Raw genomic sequence first — 24399 nt, forward strand, 5'->3', positions numbered from 1 at the left:
TTCCCAGAACACATTTTGCATGGAGAGTCTGGCCTTTACCAGGGTCCCTCTAAAGTCAATAATGGACGGGCAACTACTGGGCTGTCTTTGGGGCAGCACTGATGAGTGTGTAGCTGGATTTATGCTAGACCATTAAGGACACATTATGTTCTCCACGATCTGTTTCACCATGAACATCCCATTGATAGGGGAAGGCATGCACGTGTCAGCAGAAAAGAAAGATTTTCTTCTTTCAGTAAAGAAAATGTGCCCTTTCTCAGGTGCCTATGCTGCACCTGCTTCCTAGATGATGGGGGACACTGTTTCCTGGAGCTATTTTACACTAACTAAAAAATGGCCTCAGATATCACCTTATGACCATGTCATCTGAAGAAAACTTAAAAAAAAAAAAGGCAGAGGAACTCAGTCAAACCACAAGCTTTTACAGGATCCAGCCAACGCCCCTACTGTAAAGATCCAGCTGGTGGCAGGAACTGTCAGAGACAAGAAAAAGGAGTTGGGATAGTTCTAATTTAACTGTTACTCGAGTTTGCCTTCTTTCCAGCTATTTCTAGAATGGCATATAAAAAAATAGATTAATTGCAAAGAGAGAAGCCTGCTTTTCCTGTGGCTAGTGTCTGCTTACTGCATGAAAAGGCCTGGTCCTCTGTTTAGGAGTACCACTGCATCCCATTTCTCACATATCCCTTTCCTATCTTTACTCCTACCTTACTAGCTGCTGTGCAGTGGATACTTAGCTTATTTAGGGAGATACAATAGGGGCATATGAATGAAACTAGATGCTAAATGCTTACTGCCAGGAGAAAATGAGTCTGGCTAGGATGCTTTGATGAACTAACATGAAGAGATTGATCAACTGGCATAAGACACAAAGGATCTAAAAGTAAAGCGGAGAGATTTAGGCAGAAATGCAGTGTGTCCTGACCTGACAAAGTGTGACTTACTATGGAAATCATGATGTGGGATGTCCTTCTGTACACTGTATCCTGACCTGACTGTTGTGACTTATTACGGAAATCATGATGTGGGATGTCCTTCTGTACACTGTATCCTGACCTGACTGTTGTGACTTACTATGGAAATCATGATGTGGGATGTCCTTCTGTACACTGTATCCTGACCTGACTGTTGTGACTTACTACGGAAATCATGATGTGGGATGTCCTTCTGTACACGTGTTGCTTTTATTGGTTGATGAATAAAGCTGTTTTGGCCAATGGCTAAGCAGAGCAAAGTCAGGTGGGAAATCCGAACAGAGATATAGAGAGAAAGTAGGCGGAGCCAAAGAGACGCCATGTAGCTGCTGAAGGAGATAGACACTGCATCCTTACCAGTAAGCCACAACCTAATGCTGATGATACACAGATTAGTAAAAATGGGTTAATTTAAGAAGTAAGAGTTATTTAATAGAAGCCTAAGCTAATAGGCCAAGCAGTGTTGTAATTAATATACTTTCTGTGTGACTATTGGGAAACAAGTGAGTAGTCTCTGCCTATAAATTGCATGCCAACTGTGAGGCAACTACATCCACATAAAAGCTGAGAGAGCTTGGGATGGAAATTCTAGACACAAAAGAACAGAGTTAAGCACAGCTTCTTGGTAGCCGCAATTTTTTCAGATAGGCTCTGTTTGCTGGCAGCAAGCAGAGGCGCAGCTCCTCTAAGAGAAGGCTTCCTGACTCAGCATTCGCAGTAAAAACTGCACGGCTTCCCACTCTTAGCATGAACTCTGGCTCCATAATGAGGTCCTGCATTTAAATGGGGGTTGTAAGCATCATGCTACAACCTGCTTAATGATAACATAGACATGCTGCGTCCCTGGAGCTGGGGCAATGAGCAAAGCTTGCAGGAAGAGGCAGTGAACGTACTTCCACCATATTAAAAGGCCAAGAGAGGCAGAACCAGCATCCAGGACTGCCGTGATCACACTGCTTACCATTTTAAAATGTTACTTGTCAGAAAAGGATTTCAGATACATAACAGGACAAATTCAGACATAAAAGACCTCTAAATGAGACACCGTGTGTTTAAAAAATGTACGTAGGTTTGAGAGAGAGAGGAAAAAGTATATTATATAGACAGTTATAAAAAAAAGTAAATAGTTTTAAAAAATAAAACAAAGTCTTTACAGTGACAGCAAAAGTAATATAAAAAGAGTACAGACAGTCATAGATTAAAGGAATAAAAAAAATAAGCCACATTAAGATGGAATATATAGTCTGGATTATGCATATTATTGTATTTTCTTTGAATTTTTGGCTGCAGAAAGTTATATGATTGTGGGGGCTGCTAAATTAAACCAACATATATATTTTAAAAGTATCTTGACTTGGAAATTTGAGTCTGAAGAATATGTTGCTTTGGAAAAGAGGCTCTGCTTTTGTTTCTACAAAGGATGGGAACCTGTGGATTCCATCCAAACTAATGTGGTTTGATGGAACAAGACCCTCCTGACAGGTCTCCATGAACCCTAAAAATACTTCTCCCAACAAAGAACAGGAAGCAGTTTGGAGAGAACAACTCCCAAATTCCCAAAATTACTGTTTATAAATGTTTGTTTTCATTTAAAGGGGGTTGATTATAAGTGATTAATGTTCAGAGTCAATATCTAAAAAAAAAGTGGGGAGATATAGAGATGAATACTTTGCATTGGTATGGATCTTGTCTATTGATACAAATTTAAGGTTGATTTTGTTACACTGTGTTTATGTATTTTTGCTCTTGTTTAAGGTATTCTGTTTATGTAGCTCATTTAAAATGTATATTTAAAAATACAGAATAATAGATAGTTATCTGTAATAATCAAAATGGTAGTCATGTTAGTCAGGTTTTCTGGATGTACAGAGACATATTTCAAATGGATAGGCATTCTTCATATCTTTCAAATACCTATATAATATGGCATTTAAAATGTTTTAAGAATTTAGACTTTTTTTCAACAGTGAGACATGTCTGCTTCTGGCAGCACCAATTACTTCAGAGAGGTTGATAGGCATTGAAAAAACTCATTATGGAATTTGTCTTCAATGTGACAAGGCTAGCCATTTGGGTAAGAAACTGCTCTTGCCTGGACTTATTTATGGCATGCTGTATGAACTGGACATGCAGGACCCAAAGAAAAGTGACTGCTAAACATTACAAAAGATGGGATGATCCTTCAGGGTTCCAGACTCACAGAAGAAACTGCTAGACACTCTTCTGCAGAATACAGAAGAAAGTGACTGATGAACTGCCAAGATAGGCAAAACAGCCTTTCAAATTTCCTGCTTCATGAAAAAAGTTTGCCAAGTACTATGGGCCTGTAGGTTGAAAAAATTGAGTGACCACCCAGGCAGCAAGATGTCTCTGCCAATTCTAGAACTTTGGAAGTTGCTTACAATGCACTTCCTGTTTACTTAGGTAATATTATACCCTTCTAGGGTCTTTGATGGAGTTGAAAAATAGATAGTTATAATTATAGTTTTCCTTAGTTATGATAAAAGATAAATTAGATATGAAACTTTAGACTTACAAAGATAGGATATTATTTTCCTTAATTTGACAAATGTATATGCACTAAATATTATAACTGTAATTCATGCTTGATACCTGTTTTGTTATATGTAATTTTACTATGTTAAAGTTAAAACCTTCCTTTTTATTTAGATAGAAAAGGGGAGACGATGTGGGATGTCCTTCTGTATATGTTGCTTTTATTAGTTGATGAATAAAGCTGTTTTGGCCAATGGTTTAGTAGAGCAAGCTAGGCAGAAATCTGAACAGAAATACATATACAAAGAGTAGGAGGAGTCATGGAGACACCATATAGCTGCTGAAGGAGACAGATGCTAGAACCTTACTGGTAGGCTACAGCCTCGGGGTGATACATAGATTAATAAATGGGTTGATTTAAGATGTAAGAGTTAATTAATAAGAAGCCAGGGCTAATAGGCCAAGTAGTGTTGTAATTAACATAGTTTCTGTGTGATTATTTGGATCTGAGCAGTCAGGAAATGAGCTAGCAGTCTCCATCTACACCTTGAGTTTACACATCCCTATCTTTACTCCTACCCCACTAACTACTGTGCAGTGGACACTTAGTTTATTTAGGGAGATACAATATGGACATATGAATGAAACTAGATGCTAAATGCTTTGATGAACTAATATGAAGAGACTGACCAAATAGCATGAAGTTATCAGACGCAAAGGATCTAAAAGTAAAGCCGAGAGATTTAGGCAGAAATGCAGTACTGTGTTCTGACCTGACTGTTAAAGTGTGACTTACTATGGAAATCACTACTAATTTCTAATAGTAACCATCTGTTATTTTGTGTGTGTGTTTAACCTTTAAATATGGCTCTTACAATCTTCTTGTCATTCTCTAAGTGAGGTTTGAAAAATGCATAGAAACAGTTTAAAAACTTAACAAAAACCCATGCATCAAAATCTTAAATATACACAACTTTATCTAGATAATTGCCAAGGATAAAACTGCTAGCTAAAATCACTAAGGATGAAAAAGTAGATAGAAAGCTTTCCATCAAAAGCTTCCATAACATGACCAGCCAAGTTCATCTCCTATGAACTTCCTATCCTCTGAACTCAAACACTGTGTGCACCTCAGATGACGCTGTAGACACTGTCACTCTTCCTGCTTTCCCTTCATCTCAGCAGGTCTTAAAAGGCCCACGAAAGTGTTGAGAATGCAATCTAAATGTGAAATGAGTTTTAAGCTGGACACCATTTTTAGATTATCTATGCCTCTGTCCCTTACCATTGGTTTAGATAACTGTGCTAATAAATTTTTGTCAAGTAGATAGAAACTAGAGTTTCCTGGGAAGAGGGAACCTCAGCTGAGGAACTGCCTCCGTTAGACTGGCCTGTGAACATTATACAGGGCATTTTCTTAATTGCTAATTGAGGAAGGAGAGCCCAACCTATTGAAGGTGGTGAAATCCCTAGGCAGGTGGGCCTGAACTGTATAGAAAAGGAGCTGAGCAAGCCAGAGGAAACAAGCCAGGAAGTGGTGTTCCTCCGCAGTTTCTGCTTCAAGCTCTTGCTTTGGCTTCCCTTGATAATGGACTGTAATCCATATGATGTAATACACCTTCCTCCCGTGTTGTTTTCAACCATGGTCACAGTAATAAAGCAGACTAGGATAATAACTGTCTTAGCTTAAAAGCCGTTTCCTTAGGAAAGCCCACCTGATCCCTACGCTTACCTGACTTGTGATTAAGAATCTGTTCAGTTTTGTGGGCTGTCCCACAAAAGGGGCCACATATCTGCCTTACTCACTGTGGCCATCCCAGCTCCCAGTAAAGTGCTGAGCACAAGGTAGGTGCCTGATGTCCTATTCATTCACTCACTAATATCCCAATGTACTAACCGCTCTGCCCTGGAATTTATCACAGGAGATCAAATGCTCCTCTTAGAGGGAACAGCTTACAGATTCTGATGCATTTGTTTTACTTTATGGGAGCTTCCTGTTTACTGTTATGCTTTGGGCCTTTACAGAATCAATTCTGTTGCTCACCAAAGACTTTCTTTTCAGAGTGGCAGCCCTATTACTCATCTTAGAGGGTAACGAAAAGAGAAGAAAAGGTTAAGGAGAAACATTAAAACTTGAATGACATAAAATACTTTTGTGTGTTTGTATGGTGTACATATGTGTTCATATGAATATGTGCATGCACGCGTGTGTGTGCATAGGCAGAGGCTGATAATCATCAGTCACTGAACCTAGAGCTTGCCATTTTGAGTAGGGTAGCTGGCCAATGAGCTCTAGGAATCTGTCTGTCTCTGTTCCCTCCAGAACTAATGGGTTTCAGATTCATGCCACTGTGCCAGCTTTTATGTGGGTGCTGGGGGTCTGAACTCAGGCCTTCATGCTTGTATGGCAGGCACTTTATCAACTGAGCCATCTCTCCAACCCTGACACTTAACACTTCTTAAACAAATTGGTCAAGTTTATTGAAAGGATCGGAACCACTTTAAACGCAGATGGCAAAGGAGTAGGAGAACAGAAGAAAATGAAGACGGGCACAAGAAGACAGAGCGGAAATAGAGGCTTCCAAACATTTTAGTCACAAACTTTAAAACTGAAGTATAAAAGGCAACAGAACTTCTACCCAGATCCAGGCTTGGTCTGATGCTATTGGAAGAAATAGCAGGACAGATGGCTACTATTACCAACTATCTTTGCTGGATTAAAAATAAGAAGGGGGTTGGGGTGATAAGTTCTCACAGTAAGCCTTGAAAACCCTGCAAGGCACATTATTCATCAAATCATTCAAAGTTCTCAGCTCCTACTTAGCTTAGCTGAGTTCAAAAGGGCTTTAAGAACTAGGACTCCTTTAATCTTCACAGCTTTGTAGTAAATTACACACTCTTGTAAAGCAGGCTGGCTAGGCGGAGGGGGACAGGTCTCCCTACCCCACCTTTCAAAGCCATACTCGGGCAGCTTGCCAAAGCTCGCTGTGGCAGAGCCAGCTCAAGCATTCCTTACCATGTGCCAGGGCTCGACTTTACATGTGGGTTAGCTTCCAGCTTTGGCGGTTACTTGAATTTACACTACAGTTTTCTGTATTTGGTTTCCATCAAAAAAAAGTATCATGTCTTTGCTCTATTGTACTTTTAAAAGTGAGACCTATCTCTGTTAACGAAACGATCCACATGAATCACATACAGATGAAAAACAAACACACTCTTTTCATGAGTATGAAAAGCAGTGACCCTCAGAGCCAGCAAGTGTGCACCACCACCACCTGGCCTGACTTCACCTCTTAAAAAATGTTTTAATTAGCAAATATTAGTTCTACATCATGATGGGTTTCATTCTATTTTTACCCATATACATAATATATTTATCAGCATCACCTCCATCCACTCCCCCATTAGCCCTTCTGTGTTCCTCCCACGCCTGCTAATCTCCTCCTCCCATCTAATTCCCCTTTCCTCTCATGTCTTTCCTGTGTGACCCAATTGGTTTCATTAGGGTTTGTTTATAGAAGCAAATTCATCTGTTTTAAATGATTTTCCTAATATTATATGCAAAAGGTTTCCTCTAATATGCAGACAGGAGCAGGATGAATCTGAAAGCCAAGTTCAAGGTTAAAAAAAATGGCACAAGATTGTTATATCTACCACTTTTACTACTTCTAACACCTGAAGAGAAGAGAAAAGAAAGGAAAGGGAAGGAAGGAAAAAGACTTCCTTTGGAAAAACATCAAGTTTCCCTACCTGATGGGCCATTGGCAACATTGTAAAAGACTTCATTCCTGCCAACAAGTTGTAGTAAGTTGAATGATTACACTGACCCTCGATCTCACCCCTTTCAGACACACATGTCCTGTGCACTTCAGAGAGCTATTATATGGATTTAAGCAGACATAAGCACAGAACAAATGCATAGCCTCTTAAGTATGCCAGACCCTGCTCACACAAGGAGGGGGATATCATCTATGTACAGACAATACACACCAACACAGAGCATGCCACAGCAGATCTGAAAAGGCTTACCATACTGGAGGTCAGGTTTGCTCTTTTTTCTGCCTTGCTCAGTGCAACCACATCACTTTCTACCAGGCTGAGTCTCTGTGTCAGGCTACTGAGTGTCTCGTTCATCCCCTCGAATTTAAGGTCACTCTGTCTCTGGTGTCCCACTACAGTACTGTTGATCTCTTCTAAGGAGTTTTGAAGGTACAGGATATCCTAGGGTGGAAATAAACAAATTTGGGATCCCAGATACTGCAGCTAGACAAGCAGGACAGGAGCAATGCAGCAACCGTTATTTGCATCAAGGAGTAAGGAACTTTTCCTGGCTGCGGAACTGCCTGAAACTGCTTTGCTCTTTCTTCTATCAACAGTTCGCCCTCTCTTGCATTGCTTGGCCTCAGCTAGGCAGGAAGGGGAAGAAGAGAAGTGACTGCAAACTCCCAGTCCAATCCCTCAAAGCGGCGAGTTTGGGAATTAATTTCCTGATGTTTACCTCACTTGCTGGCAGGAGAGCATATTGGGTTATTAACTGAAGTCCCATTAACTTAATTGGTCAGAACAAAACTACCTTAGGAACAATACCAATTACTGAATTGGCTCATGTAACAAAAGCACAGCAAGTAGTGCATTATTTAGTACAAGATTCAATTATTTTTATTGACATCGTCTAGTACTGATTGCTACTTAAAAAGGAATGATGACTATAGGTTTTGAAGGGCATTAAACTCAGGACAGAAATTCTTCTTAGAGAAGCTTTCCTTTATTTTCTTTAATGTGATTCTGAACCCAGTATCCCTGCCTCTTCCTCTCCAGCCTTTTCCCTTTAGACTTCAGAAAACACCAGTTTCAAGGATATGTTTCTCAACATTCTTACCAGAGTTTTCTAAGGCTCAAACCAGCCATCACTTTGGATTTTGCCTAGATTGCTATTTGCATATGTCTTTTCTGCTCAGTTCTCAGACAGGAGGGTGATGTATGAGGCACCTGCTGGGGCACTGTATGCTAAGCCCACATTCCTCAAACTGCCTCTATAGCCCACCCAAGCAAAAGTACCTGTTTTGAACTTTCACTGTGGGTTTTATTGTCAAGTTCTGATGTAGCTGAAGATGATGGCATGATTTGGTTGCTTCCATTAGTCTCCTTTAAGAAATGTTAACACAAATGAAAGTTAGTACATAGGCAACAATTAACTACTAGGTTACTTAACCATCTTAGATGGTCCCCGAACAGTCTTGCCTCCCTAGGATGTAGCCATGGATTAATCTACAGTAGTTCCCCAAAGCTTATATTATGAGCCATATGAAAGGTGTCATGGCTATCATGGACTTCTGAGAGTGTTCAGCCTGAAGCAGAGGCTGGATAGCAGCACCCAGATTACTCCAGGAACCTGAGCTCCTCCTAGTATGCCTCTCAGTTTCCTACTGGGATGAATTCTTTTGAAACTCCTCTCTCCTCTCCCCATTACCTGTAGCACAGCCAGTGAATGTGCACACAACTGCTTTCCTTTAACACACGCTGATGTCTGTGTCAGAGGTTGACTTGTCCCTCTAATCCCTGCTGCTCTCGTCTCTCTTTGCAGACACTTAAGTATAACATGCTTAGATATATTTTCACCCTTTACTGGGGGAAAACTATAAAGCTGATTCTTTTGCAGCCCACAACTATGGTTTAGTACAGTGTGCTAGTAGGAAGATCACTATTGGCAGTCATGGGAAGTTAAAAGATGCTGATCCAATTACAACGATGTAATTGGCAAAACAGTGTTCCTTAAAATCTGAACTCCTAGGTATTTATTAACCTTGCTTTCATACAAATTGAAGGTAAAATTAAAAAGAAAAAGATGTAACACCCATGGTTCTAGGAAGCAGAAGGTATACAATTAGGAAAAAGTATTTTACGAAATGGGTCATTACTTGAGAGCACCTGCAAGATAAAGGAAATGGTGAGTTATGTCTTTATTACCATGGGTCACAGAGGTTCTCAGTTACCATATTTACCAAAGACCTAGTTTTCAATCCTATTTACCTTCACGGTTTGACGTACAGATGGCAGACCAGTGAGTACACATTGCTTGTTGGAGAGTTTTTGTTTTGTTTTGTTTTTGTTTTTTTAAAGCAGGCAGAATAGGATCTGCTTAGTTCATTGGGATCATGACTCTGACACAGGAAACGGTGAGCAGGCGCATGCTGCCTTTCTCTCATGTTAACAGATCTTACCATACTGCTCTGCAGTGATTCCAAGGTTTTCTTGTGTTCATCCACAGTTTTCTGTATCGCCTCCACAGCCAGATGGACACTGTTTAAAGTATTGCCAATGGAAGCTACGCTCTGAATAGAAAAAGAAATGTAGGAATATCAGTTTTCCCTTTTAAGAGCTTTACTAGTAAGTATAACAGACATGCAATACATTCACATATTCAAAATGCATAATAAATCTGTGAAACTATTTCCATAATAGAAGCAATAGACATTACCCAACCTCAATTTCTTCATGCCTCTATGTAACTTCCCAAGACAACCATTTATTCACTTTCTGTTACTATATATCAGTTTGTATTTTCTAGAACTTTACATAAATAAATATATACTTTAAAAAGCTTTTTTTTAGTTTGTCTTCTTTTACTAAGTGCAACTGAGATTCATTTATGTCTAAGCTGCTCAGCATGTTACATGCCATTGTATGGTTTTTATCAACTTGTTTATTAACCAATCAATGGATGTTTAGCTATTTTCAGGATTCGACTATTACAAATAAAGCTGTGATAAACATTCATGTGGAAGTCTACATGCAGACTTGTGCCCTCATCTCCTTTTATACTTTCTCGTTGTCACAATACACAGATCCACAGCTGTGCAGATCTGTCTTAACTTACAAACTATCTTTTAAAATGGTTGTGTCATTTTACAGTCTCATTAATGGTTTAAAAGGGTCCCCACTGCTCCATACATCCACAAATACAGGTGATGTTAATTTAAAAAATTTTCCATTCTAATGGCAGTGTAGTGGTATGCTATGATTTTAGTTTGCACTAAAGCACTAATTAAATATAAATCAGTATTTTAGTTCTTTCAACTATAGTCAAACTATGAATTCCATGTAATTTATACTGAAACAATTAGCAAAGACAGACACATTCGTTCTTTCTATGAATAGTTTCCCATATATAAAAATCAAGCCATTTTCTCAATTAAGAAAATCCACAATCTTCCCTAAATAAAATACATTTTCCTAAAAAAGTATTTATAACAGTCAAATACTGGAAAAGGAACACTAAAACAATAATCTGGGACTCACAGACAATATGCCTACCCCTAAACTATGTATGATAAACACCCTGCAGGCAAGCAGATAACCAGTCAAGGCTGTTGACTGTCAACAGTCACAAGCATTAAGCGATGACTTTTGAGCAAAATTGGGTGGTATGATTTTTTTTGGCTCTAGGAAACCCACCTGGCAGTAGAATTTTGTCAGCAATGACTGTAGTTAGGCAACGACTTAGTGTTAAGAATATTTCTTAAGATGAGCCTCTCTGTCGACGCAAATAATTCCAATCAGACCAAATAAAAATGCCCATGTTTAATGCAGCGCTCCCGGGTGGCACCAGGAAAGCATGGCAGAGGAAGAGAGAGAAGGGCAGACCACACAAAACCTGGAGACCATGTGTTCATCTCTGGGGGGCAGTTTAAGTAGCCTGTGGGAGTGGTCTTGACCTTCCCTGGGGAGGAGTCACCCTTTGGCAGGCTTTCTTGGAGGTGGAGTTTGGACTAAGGCAACTCTCACGGGAGGGGCTTGAAATGGAGTTCCTGCCCAGTATTCCAAAGATGGGTGCCAGGGGCTGGGATGAGGTTTCCAACTATAATATTCCAGACTCTGTATAAAGGGGTGTTAGGAAGCTGGGGTGATGCTTTTGACCAAACACTTATTTTGCTCATATTAGTCCTAAAGAACCCAAGTATGCAGAGGGCATGGTTCAGAAGTCATCTTTAAAATAAATTAAGAAATTATGCCCATTTGTATGAGTGTATGTGTAGGTATGTGCATGTGAACGCAAGTGCCCATGGAGGTCAAAAGATGTTATTGCATCCTCTGGAGCTAGAGGTACACGAAGCAAACTGTGGGCCTTGGCAAGAGCGGTATGTGCTCTTAACTGATGATCTATCTCTTCAGTTGCCATGAGTTACTTTTTAAAAAAATCCAAAAGAATGTTATTATTTGGTGGGTTTTATCCTTTTATTAAGACATACTGACGATTTACAATGTGACAACAGTACTTTTAACGAAAGTTATTGTATTGTTTTGAGGTGGTCTCATATAGCCCAGGCTTGCCATATAGCAAAGGATGACTTTGAACTTATGATCTTCCTGCCTCTACCTTCCACATGCTGGGATTATAGGCCTGTATCACCACAACTGGTTTTATGAGGTACTGAGGATCAAATCTAGGGCTTTGTGCATGCTAGGCAAGCACTTACCCAACAGAGCTGCATCCCCAGTCTCCAAGGTAACAATTTTTTTTTTTATTTTTGTTTTTTGAGACAGGGTTTCTCTGTGGTTTTGGAGCCTGTCCTGGAACCAGCTCTTGTAGACCAGGCTGGTCTCGAACTCACAGAGATCTGCCTGCCTCTGCCTCCCGAGTGCTGGGATTAAAGGAGTGCGCCAACACCGTCCCGCCCAAAGTAACATTTTAAAATTACACTGAAACAAGAATTCAAGGAAATAGGAGTTGGTAACATTTTCAATATTTAAAAAAAATCACATAGCATAAATGAAAGCTAGCTAGGTTTTTGTTGTTATTGTTTTGTTGTTTTGTTTTTTGCTAGCTAGGTTTTGGAGATAAACTACAATTTCGAAACTGAAATATAGTTTAAAATAAAAGCAGAACCCAGCAGGATTTGCAAAGAGATAACATTTGGGGTTGTCTCTAAGTTACTATGCTACATAAACACTGTTGTTGCAAAAAGCTGCCAGACACTCAAAGACACCTACTGTTAGAGAATCCTCACTGGCTGGCTGGGCCTGTCAGGACACAGGAAGATAGTGAGCTCTTGTTCGGGGGTTGTTTTTTAGGAAAGCAGCTGACAGATCACGTAAATCCTAGAATGAAACTCTGAAACTAGTATTCCTACCAACTGCAAAGTGCCTGGTACACACTGGAGAAAGCTCCACAAGTGTTTATTGAATTAACGAGAGCAAGAACAAGCCAGTTTCCTTTTCTGATGTAAGTCTGCCAAGTTGCTTCTGTAAGACTACAGAGGCCTGCTTTTTCCTTCTCGGTCCTTGGGAACGATGGCAAGAATCTGCTTCATTAAAGTTGCCTCAATCTTTTTAATTTAAATGTTGAGAACAGATGGCCATACTAATGAGTAGCAAATTACAGGGACTGAGCACACAGTGCTGCGGCTGCAAAACATCAAGTCTTATTTCTGTTTGTGGTTTAGCAATTTTTCACCCCGTGTAACAATCTAGGTATTTATGGACCGAGTCTGGCATATGATTGAATCAAACATCACAGGCTACTTTTTAAAAAGCCAAGGACCCTAGATTTAAAAGAGTCCACAGCTCAAGGGCTCTTATTTCTAAAACCCTTCTTTCGTTTTTTGTTATGGTGGGACGCTCTTGTGTTCAATTGGAAACCATGTTCTCCCTTCCAACCTCTCCCCACTCTTCCCATTCAGCTCCAGGCATTCCTGAGTCTCATCCTTCTGGATCCCACTTGTCTGCTGTTAACTACACACCAGGGCTCTTAAACAGACAGAAATTATCAACTGCTGTTTGCACAGGCACTGAGTCTACAGTGTACATACAAGTGACTGTTTAGGATGTCTACAGACATCTTTAGAAAATAATACCAAACTGTTTCCAAAGTATTTTTTTCTCAAATTATCCCCACCAGTGTTTAAAAGTGCCCTTTGTCACATAACTGCTCCTCAATTTCTAACTTCTGCAGTTCATCCTAGATCATCTTTAAACAGCAAAACAAAACAAACAACTCAACTCCTTCCCAATCACGGAAAAGTTGGTGTTTAGAGCAACTCTCATCCATGACTGGTCGGGGCTCCTGAAGACAGTGTAACGACAAACTGAAAAGCAAACTGCTACCTGCTACATGGTGGTTCCAGCAGAGCAACTCGAGAACACACACAGACAAAGGGTGATAAACTGTAGAAACCATAAAGTAACCTGTTGAAAATTAAAGTCCCAACTAGCAAAGCTGATTTGAACCCCACAGGACACAATGGCATACTTCACACTGCTCTTTTGGAGCAGCTGATGTCAAATGCCAGGTTTTCAAAGTGAACTCTTAATTCCAGCATTAGGTAGTGTCCAAACATAGCACTTACCTTCTGAAGTCCCTCTACAGTGCTAGGCAGGCTAAGTAAGTCTGCAGCCGACTTGACATTGGCTTTCAGGTGGTTTACCGCAGAACTCAACAGAGAAATCTGAAAAGGATTAATAAACAAAGAAAACAGAATTTGTAGAGTATGCGCTTCCTTCACAAGCTCTATGCTCACAATGTCAAGGTCCCTGTCAGCTCTCGGGAGCAGAGGAACTATAGTGCTTTGGGAAGAGCTGAAAATCAGGAAGCAAGAGGCAGAGCCATGTGCCATTCTTTACCTTGGTCCTAGCAGCTACAGGGCCCAAACTCTTAAATAACTCAAAAGAGGCGGTGATTACCATACAATCCTTCAAGAATTGAACAGGAAAAAACTGATGATCAAGGACCACTTCAAAACTTCACTTTGGTAAAAGAGAACACCTATTTAACTGAACTTTTGTTCCTGTCCGAGTGGGAACATATATTATAAAGTAAAAGCCCATCATCACAAAATATAGTCCACAGGAACTGTATCCTGACAACTTGAATAGCACTTTCAACTACTCAGGGACTTGGTTTTGGTTTAATAATGTGATTAATATTTCAAACTCAATAGCTCAACCAAAGCATTACTTTGTACCCTGAAGGAGCTCAATAAATACCCACTGACTCACTGAAAGATGCAATGAATGTATTAAAACAGGAATTGAATCAAAATAAAATGTGGCTTCCTTTCTACTGGTAGGATTTAAGTATCTGGACTCCTATCTGAATGGGGTCTGGGGGAACCTGTGAAACATGCAATTTCAGGCTCTGAGTTCACATTCTAGTAAGTCCTGCAGTGTGACTCAAACACTCTTCAAAAGAGTCTTGGTGCCAGACTGCTTTCTTATTCTAAATTTTAGGATGAGAATAAAGGTCTACCAATAACTGTAACAAAGAGCAGCTTCATAAACACCCAACTTTCTGGGTACTTGTGACAGGCCAAGCAGTGGTGGCACCAGAGGATGTCACAGCAGGGCCAGATTCCTTTTCATTCCTTCAACAAGTTCTTGGCATTTGCTTTGTGCTGACACCTTAGCTGCAACCCTAGGGATTCAGCCAGAACATTCTGCTAAGCTGCTTCACAATTCCTGACACACAGAGACTGAGATAATGAAGGGTTACTGTGTTAGGCCACTAAGTTTGAGGATTAAATGTAACCCAGCAACAGATGATCAATATAGGTCACAAGAGTTAAATGACACGTGACTAGTGCTCGGTACAGCTACCTGACACAAATGATCAAGCCAGCGGCATTTCTTTAGGAGGGAAATTGAGTGCTTACACATGTCATCCTCTTTAAGAGTTCTCAAACACACGGATCACTCACTAATGTGCTAACTCTATCCATTCCAAAACAAAAAGGTGAGACACCTCAGCCCACATGAGAAATACTTTTAGAAAGCTATAAACCTCATAGAGTGGCAATTGCATCAGGAAGGATTTTTTTGTTGTTTTTTTGCCATTCCTTTAAGAAGCTATGGACAATACTGAGTAGTCAGAGAACACAAGCAAACAGGCATTCTCGTCCATCGTTCATGGGAATGTGAACCGGAAAGGGATTGTTCTGAAGGAATAGCCCTCAAAACCTGAAATGTTTACATATTTTGTTCAGTGCCTTCATTTATAGAAACCCATTCTGAAGATTACTTGTGCACAAGTCTTTATCTGAACCAGCGGATGTATAGATATATTCATGAACAAAGAATGCCGTAGTACAGCACATGCCGCATGTCTCCGTTTATTCACATACAGACTTGATATATAACCCATAAGCTGATTCATATTCAAAGCTATGATCATTTTACAAGTACATATGAGGTGCAGACACTACTACCGACACGAGACAACTATGTATAAATGTGAAGGGAAGGGACTACTCTCCTAGGTATGTTTTACAATTATTCTACATGCCCTACTATGTAATATCTTTCAGATACTAGTGAAGAAACTCCTTTCACTGACAACTGGCCAGATCCCAAAGGGATAACACACTGCGCTCTAGGTGATCTGGGCAGAAACTATTCTGTCCAACATCTTGAAGCTACGGCAGAGCTAGTCACAAGTATCCTAGGAACATAATGGTCTCAGAGAAGGCAGTGTGGCTGCTGGAAGCTGCCATTTCACTTAACACTAGAGAACTAATGAAAGCCAACCCAGGAGGACTAGGTTAGGTCGTCGTCTCTCTGCGTCACAAACACTGTAGGTCTAGGCTCTGGAGCACCCGCTGCATCCCTGAGCAGTGCTAGACTGCTACACAGCTGTGACCTTGGGTAAGCTCTTTTACCTCTTTTGAATCTCAATTTTTGTTTTCTTTCCACTAACCTCCACCCTGAGACAGAGTCTCTCTGTGAAACAGCCCTGGCTGTCCTGGAACTCACTCTGTAGACCAGGCTGACCTCAAACTCAGAGATGTGCCTACCTCTGCTTCCCGAGTTCTGGGATCAAAGGCATGAATCACGAGCATCCAGCAAGTTTCAATTTTCTTATTTGCAAACTGGGGTTAACACTTTTTACATCATGTGACTTAGGACATAGAGAAAGGAGCTCATACATGCAGTACAGCCAACAGAGTGGCCTGCACAAAGAAAACATTTAATGTATAACAGTTATTACCATCAGCACCCATATTTTCATCACTATGCCTGAGGCTGACTACAGAGTACAATTTCTTTTTTTTTTATTTTATTGATTTTTATTGAGCTCTACGTTTTTCTCTGTTCCCCTCCCTGCCTCTCCCCTCCCTTTCAACCCTCTCTCAAGGTCCCCATGCTCCAAATTTACTCAGGATATCTTGTCTTTTTCTACTTCCCATGTAGATTAGATCTATGTATGTCTCTCTTAGGGTCCTCATTGTTGTCTAAGTTCTCTGGGATTGTGATTTGTGGACTGCTTTTCTTTGCTTTATGTTTAAAAACCACTTATGAGTGAGTACATGTGATAATTGTCTTTCTGGGTCTGAATTACCTCACAGAGTACAATTCCTAATGCAATTAGATGCATATGCAGTCGACCAGTACACAAGTGCTTAAAAGAGAGCAGCAGGAGCTAAGAAGGGCACCTAAGGTCCTCGACAGTGCTTGTTGATTTACGTTATCTCTGGCTTCTTTCTGTGCCCAACTAGGGCTATAAGGAAGGACTAAAATTTCCTCCATACGCAGTCTTTTCACTTATCTCTCCCTTTATAAATGCAGCCCATTCTTGTTAGTGGGTACTTATCTTCTGAAAAGCTACAGCCAATGCTGAGTTAGTGAATGCTAAGCCACTGTTTCTAGGTGTGGGGGCTTGGTTCCTGTGAGCTCCTCCGTCACGTTTTTAGTAACTTATCAATATAATACATAACCTTGTTTAACACGTGTTTCTGTTTAAACATCTTAATTAATGATACTGCTGACTTATTAACACTGAACACACAGCTAAGAGCACTGAAAGCGATGCCTAAAAGAAGCCTACCTACAGTGAAATCAACAACAAAGGCCACAAAGATGTGAAAAGTGACAAGAAATATACCACAGAACCCAACCTGCTTACAGCACGAGAACAGAACAAGGAAGCAGGGCGCTGCCTTGCTCCCCTCCAGCTGTCAGTGTCTGGGGGTGGCTCAAAGTTGTTGCTGCTGTGCATACATCAGCGGATGACCAAAAAAGCCTCATACTTACAGATTTTGAGGTTACAAATAGATTTTAACATGTAGATAAAATTATAAAGATCAGCTGTTCTGTCCTACTGAGTGTAGCTGCCTCTCTTTCTCCACCTGGTCCACTGTTCCCTTCAGGGCTTAGCCTAGTGTTTCTGGGAAAGCTGATCCCAGTCTGGGTTGGACATTCATTTAAGTATGCCCTCAGCATTTGAACCATATGCTTCGTGTCAAACTGTTTACTTTCCTATCTTCTAATTGTCTGTACGATCACTGGGGTAAGGAATTGTATCTTTTTTGATTCTAAACCTATTATAGTCTGAATGTTGTTGCTCTCTTAATAGTTTCATGTTTAAAATCTCCAAGGTGGGGGCAGTAAGAGGTGGGGCCCTCCAGGTACAATAGGGGAGGGCTCTACCCTCACGAAGAGCCCAGTGATGCTTCTTTGCCCTTCTGCTAATGAAGATGTAACAAGAAGACCCCATGCATGAAGCAGACAATGAGCCTTCATTAGAGACCAAATCTGCTGACACCCTGATCCTGGACTCTTGAACCTCCTATTGTTCCTATTGTTTATAAGTTACCTAGTCTAAAGCATTTCGCTAGAGCAGTCTGAGAAGACTAAGACGGAGCCAAAGGTCCGACTCCATAAAAGCAGCTCTGTGAACATTTGTTCTCCACAGTATGGGAGGCCCTTATACTGCCAGGAGGAGTGGGCATGATATCAGAGGCTTCATGAATCAAACAGAAGTATAAATGAAGTTTCACGTACTAGATTAAAAACTTTCAAGGTAAAGTTGGATTTTAACTTTCCCAACCAGATGGCCTTCTTTCCCCAGTCCAAATTAACCTCAACTTACGTGGTGTTAGGAATAGTTCTTGTTAAGCGAAAGAATAGATTTTCTTGTTGTTTAAGTAACTTTCAATTGTTTAAAAATGCCACTAGAAGCACCTGAATTGACAATTACCATTAGCTATAGAAACACGACTGAATATTATTTTTACTTTTATTCCTACTTTGCCGCAGGACAAATGCTGCTGATTTGACTAGAGCACCAGATGGACAGCGGTAACTTTAGAAAAGCCCTCAGACTGCTAGGCTAAACAACCTTCAACTCTGCTCCACCCGCATCCATCCTCTGGGTCTAGGCTAGCAGAGGACTCCTCTGCACGAGGTTGCTTTTATAAATCAACCCAGCATCTTGCAAAGCATGGGGCTACCCACCTGCAAAGCATTTCAGTCTGACCTTCCCCAGTTCCACACACAAAGCCCTAGGGCTTCTTACACTAGCCAAGCATGGGTTTTCTCCCTGAGCAGTCCTAGAACGCCAGTGTGTGAGGAGGGGATGGGAAATAGACAGCTGATGTTGGTCTCGCCATGCAAAGCAATCTCATCCTTGTCTGTGATGGTTGACTCTGTTCTGCCACGTGGAACCCACAGAGTGCCCAGGAGAAATGTTCGTTCTCTCAGAGCCTCAGGGCTTCTCTCACCTGACGTCATCTCTGCCCATACTGCGCAGGTGCTGTGTGAGTGCAGGGCCACAGCTGACTCTAGTCTTTGTGTATGAAAGGAACGAATATCTGCTTTTCTTAACTGCTGAGAATAAATGATAACTAGTAAATAGCAGTTGCTACCACCCATCGATTATTTCCTGTGTGATTAAAAATAAAATAAAATAGAGGCAGAGGTAGTGGCTCCTATAATCTTAGCACTCAGGTCAGCACGGTATACACAATGAAACTCTATCTCAAAACCAAAACCAAAATAAAACCCCCAAATAGGAATGAGCAGGAAGTACAATGCCATAAGGCACTGAACATTTTCCAGGTGAGCCACTGCTTTCAGAACATTTCATTTTAGCTACTAATGGTGCCTTAGTCTACTTCCTGTGGCCACTGTTAAATACCAGAGCGGGCGACTTACAAACGGGCTCGTGTAGCTCAATGAAGAACACGTGACTGCATCTGATGAGGGTGTTTTTGCTTCAGCACAGCAGCGGGGAGCTTCACGTGCATGCGATAAGGACAAACACGTGTGATAGATAGCACGGGCTTCTCTTTTTCTTCTAGGACCATTTAGAGGTAATTGCTAATTACTCACGAAAGGCTCCACTTCCATATACACTTGACATGTGAACTGGAAGACACATTCAAACCCCAGCATCTTGTCATGCATTTTTACTGGGCAAGGCAGACATTCTTACTGTGGGTTCAAGGCAGTCTTCAACACTAACTATCCTTCTCCCAAAATGTGGCTGAAAGATGTAACTTGATAAATATTTACAGGTCCTTTTATTCTAGCAGGGCTTCCTACTGGCTCATTCTAGTACTCTGTGGACTCCATCCTCAAAAGATTGTTCTCTCAATCGCAACAAAGATGACAACCCTAATTTTAAGTATGTTGCATGTCTATCACTCATTTGGTACTTGAGTTTTCTTCTCAGTGACCATATTTTTTCCCAACTAAACTAAAAACAATAACAATAAGCCAAATTAAAACAGCAATAGACAAGTCAACCCAAAACCCAGACCTGAGAATGGGGCTAAGACCCCAGTGGAGTAACTCTAACTGTGAGAATCGTGGTCAGCATCCTTAGACTAAACACTGATTCTCTGGTAGAATCCTTCTTTTGGAACAGTGCCTACCGAGCTATGCACAACTTTGAGGCAAGTTTGTCTAGACTTGCTTGTCTGGCCAAAGCATTTACCCGACTCTATGGGTGTTTCTAAGCTAGTCTAGCTGACTGTGAGCTGTTGTAGATCTGACTTCCCGCCTACAACGTTACAAGCCAGTGCTAAACCTCTAAGTGTGTAAGCTCTCTGAAACAAAATGCATCTACTAACAGTAGGTGATTCCCTTTCCCTGGTAATTAGATGGTACTTCTTATTTGATACCTACACTACTCTGTAGAAGAAACTGGCTCAAGTACTTATAACTCCCCCTCGGTAATGCTCTACCTCTGTAGAACTCCGTGCATGTGTAAGAAGAATTAACATTTAAATACTTGGTAAATGCATTTTAAATTTTGGTAAATAATTACTATTTTAACATGTTCTGCTCACAACAGGCAAACTCGAATTTAAGAAGACAAAACCTGAATTTATAAATTTATACTAAATGCCAATAACAGCTTACACAGGAATAAAGTCACACTTTTGCTACCTGTTTGTTCATTTCTGTGATGTTGATCCAGACTCTGCTCAAGCCCAGCTCCCCAGATTCAATCTTCTCAAGTTGTTTTTGTTTGCTGAGAAGTTCCTCATTAAGTTTGGGGATTTCCTGGAATGAGCTTTTCTGATTAGATTCCACTGAAAGCAAAATAAGAACAATTTTAAATAAATATCACATTCCCTCTGGTCCCAAGATGGAAGAGAGAAAAGGATCAGAGGGCAGGAAGAAGAGGCATTAGTGAGATCACAAAATGCAAATTCTGAGATGATAATGACTTAACTCAGTTACCTAACTACAATGGAAAAAGGAAAAGGGAGGCCAGAGCTATGCTGTTATTTACATACATGTGTGTGTGTTTAATTTTATTTATTTGGTTTTTTGAGACAAGGTTTCTCTGTAGCTTTGGCACCTGTCCTGGAACTTGCTCTGTAGACCAGGCTGGCCTCGAGCTCATAGAGATCCGCCTACCTCTGCCTCCTGAGTGCAGGGATTAAAGGTGTGTGCCACCACCGCCTGGCATAAATGTGTATTTTTAACACTTGTAATACTAAACCTTAAGTTATGTTACTTGGCTCAATGACAGAACTCTTGTTTGGCATGTGCGAGGCACTGGGTTCTATCTCCAGGACCACAAAACAACAAGGACAACGAAGACAGGTGTCCAAAAACTATAACCAAAACCATGAGCAGAAAGGGTTAGATGATTTCAACTCTACAACTTATTATTATTTTGAGTAAATTACTCAATTTCTTTTGAGCTCAATTATCTGGAGTAGTGTATAAGATCCCCTTTCCAAGAGTGTTAGAAGGACGTGAGAATGGCTGGAAAGCATTAACACAACTGGACAGGCATACAGTAGGTGATAAATGAATGTTAAGTCTGATCAGTTTCCAGATTAGTCAATTACAACTTACAACTCCTACCCGTGGATGCTCAAGGTCATTAGAAACTACATCTCTAAATGTTTATTTTCTTCTACTTTCAGCTGGCCGACTGTCAGGTAGTATTCAGATACCGATATGAGAGCTAAGGTTTTTATTTTTTTCATAAATAGCAGTGTTTTCATAAACGAACCCAAAAGCTCCAGAAGAAAGGAAGACAAACACGTTAGATGACGTGGAGGGGGACATTAGGGCTCGTGAAACGGCAACTCCTGTGTGGTTAAGGGATTCGAAGCCTGAGGCAGAGGCAAAAGTGCATTCTCGTCTTTCTTTAAAAAGCATTTTTCCTCTTAATGGAAAATAAAATATTGATAATGGCTGTTCCTCCAGAATAAAACCTACATCATTTTTCTTCAGGTCACAGACTTCCTGATTAGTTACAATATATATATTTTAAAACCAAACACTGGATACAGGGCCAATATAAAATCATTCATTAAAACGAGAGCTCCATGCCTTGTGAAGTCTGTTCTGTATGTGCATTCAGAATAGCATCTTAGGCACTCAGGAAGCACCTGTTACCTAAATTAGCCTGGTCTTTGCTGGCCTGCCAACCACATTTCTCAGTTCTCTACCCCCCTGTTCAGTCCAACAAAGAAAACTCACAAAGTAAAACACCAAGACATCAAGCACACTTAGCAACACAACCCCACGGAAACTGAGGACAGTGGTCACATCCCTTCCCTTTAAGCAAGCCCCCTGTGGAACAACTCAGAATAATGAAATTAGGTATTTTCATTTATTTTTTAGAAGTAGCTGCCAAAGGACTGCATTCTAAATAACAGACTTCCCTAAGTGCTTTTAGTGTGGCATTTGATTTACACGTTTGCAGAACATATCCATCTCGGGCGGTAAGAATGTTTCATTGCTCATTCTAACTAATGCAGCTCTGTGTCACTGAATTGCTTATCCAGTTTCCGCTGGGTTGTAAAGAAGAGCCCATCCCACAAATGCCTTCCATGCTCAGGAGGGAGAGTCTCTCTTTCCTAAAGTCTCTATGCAATAAATAGAATTTAGAGGTGGAAGAAGTAAGGCAAAGACATAAATAATCCGAGTTACAACTATCAGCTAATGAACACATAAAGCTGCCAAGCTCGAGTCTTGGATCCTGAGGAGTCTATGAGCCAAGAGGGGCTCATAATCATTATCTGACGTGGGCTTTTTAGGAGAGACAGGCCAAGTTAGGCACTTCTGTTACATAAATGGAAGCATGGCAAACAAACAACTCGTGATTACTTATTCATGTTCTTTCACCATGGAAAGCAACTCATTTAAAATTTAATATGTGGAATCTCAAAAGAATCTCAAAAGAAAAAAAGAAAAAATAGTTCTTATTTTTTCATTTTTTCATGATTAGGAAATGGAAATTTCTAGATATACTCTTCAAACACAACATAGACAATGTCGATAGTAATGTTTTGTATTCATACAATACCCTTATAATTTGCAATAAACTTTTATGTTAATTATCATCAAATGACATGTTACTGAGCCTCCACTGTGTGCCAGCTCTGTGCTTGCCACTGTCTAATACAAAAGACTTCAAAGTTCTCAGTCTAGAGGTGAAGGGAGGATTACTATAAATGTTGACAGATATGATCACAGAGTAATGACCAAAGTGCTTTGGTGGCAGAAATATATCTGTGTGTCACAGGTAAGAAAATATAGGCTCAGATAGACAGTGATTTAATTTAATTTACAGTGTTGTAATTTTACAGTGAGTAACGAGAAGCAGTCAAACCACGCGCTCACAGGACCAATCCTCTTTTGGTATGCTCAAGATGTCGGGGGCACATCTTTGTGCCTCTAGTCACACAAATGCATCTAACATGTTGTACAAAAGATCGAGTCACTACTTTCCCTGCACGATCCAAAAAAGAGGATATGCCTGATATACAGGTACTTTCCTTCTCTTCCAAGTTCTTTTCCTTTTCTCTCATGTTTCATCACTGACAAAGAGGAAGCACTGGAGATAGAATTTTGCTTTGAATAACTGTGGAAGTCTTTTGAAATAACTCTTTCTGGAAAAAGGAATACTGAATTAAGTTTCAAGGCCAGGGGCTGGGGAGATAGTTTAGTGGTTAAAAGCACTGGCTGCTCTTCCAGAAGACCTGCATTCTGTTCAGTTACAAGCAAGCTCACAACAGCCTGTAACTCTGGCTCTGGGGGATCTGACAGTCTTCTGGCCTCTATGCACTGCATGTGTGGTATGCAGACACATGCAGGTAAAATATTCACACATTAAAAATGCATGGCTTAAAGAAAAAACGTGTTTCAAGGACTCCAGGATCAAGCTATTCCTTGACAGCAAAGAAAAGGTAAGCAAGCCATCTGCTTTGCTTTCTGTTCAGGTACTTTCTCAACACTCCTGCTCTTTGCAGCTTCCTTGGATAAAAAACAAGGGGCTCTGATTTCTCAAAAGGCAGTAAAGTTAAGCAAACAGCTGGTCTTATCTGAGTCAGTGAGCTCCACTGTTTTGTTGAATTAAGAAGAAAAAAAACTTACTGAGATGTGTTTAAAGTAGAAGCATACTTTTAAAAATATAATTATTCAATGTAGTAGAATTAGTCTATCTAGTTAAAATAACTGTTCTTTCTTTAAAACAAACAAACAAACAAACAAGCAAACAAACTAGTGAGCAGTTGGGCAGTGGTGGCGCAGACCTTTAATCCAGGCACTCAGAAGGCAGAGGCAGGTGCATCTCTGGAGTTCAAGGCAGCCTGGTCTACAGAGTGAGCTCCAGGACAGTGTGGGCTGTTATACAGAGAAAACCTGTCTTAAAAAACCAAAACCAAAAACAAAAGAAATAAAACAC

General features: G+C 40.4%; 1 protein-coding gene across 1 annotated transcript in view; it reads right to left on the reverse strand.

Moving 5' to 3' along the window:
- Efcab14 (EF-hand calcium binding domain 14) overlaps positions 1-24399 on the reverse strand; it is a 42095-nt gene that overhangs the window by 11280 nt on the left and 6416 nt on the right. Inside the window, exons 3-7 of the mRNA XM_041651931.1 lie at positions 20634-20779; positions 13817-13915; positions 9692-9802; positions 8529-8615; positions 7500-7691 (exon numbers count right to left, since the gene is read on the reverse strand). Of these exons, the coding sequence (XP_041507865.1) occupies positions 7500-7691; positions 8529-8615; positions 9692-9802; positions 13817-13915; positions 20634-20779 (635 nt within the window). The remainder of the gene's footprint in view (positions 1-7499; positions 7692-8528; positions 8616-9691; positions 9803-13816; positions 13916-20633; positions 20780-24399) is intronic.

The sequence above is a fragment of the Microtus oregoni genome, unplaced genomic scaffold (genome assembly GCF_018167655.1).
Source record: "Microtus oregoni isolate MIOR12 unplaced genomic scaffold, Mior012 000005F_ref0000423, whole genome shotgun sequence".
Classification (NCBI taxonomy): Eukaryota; Metazoa; Chordata; class Mammalia; order Rodentia; family Cricetidae; genus Microtus; species Microtus oregoni.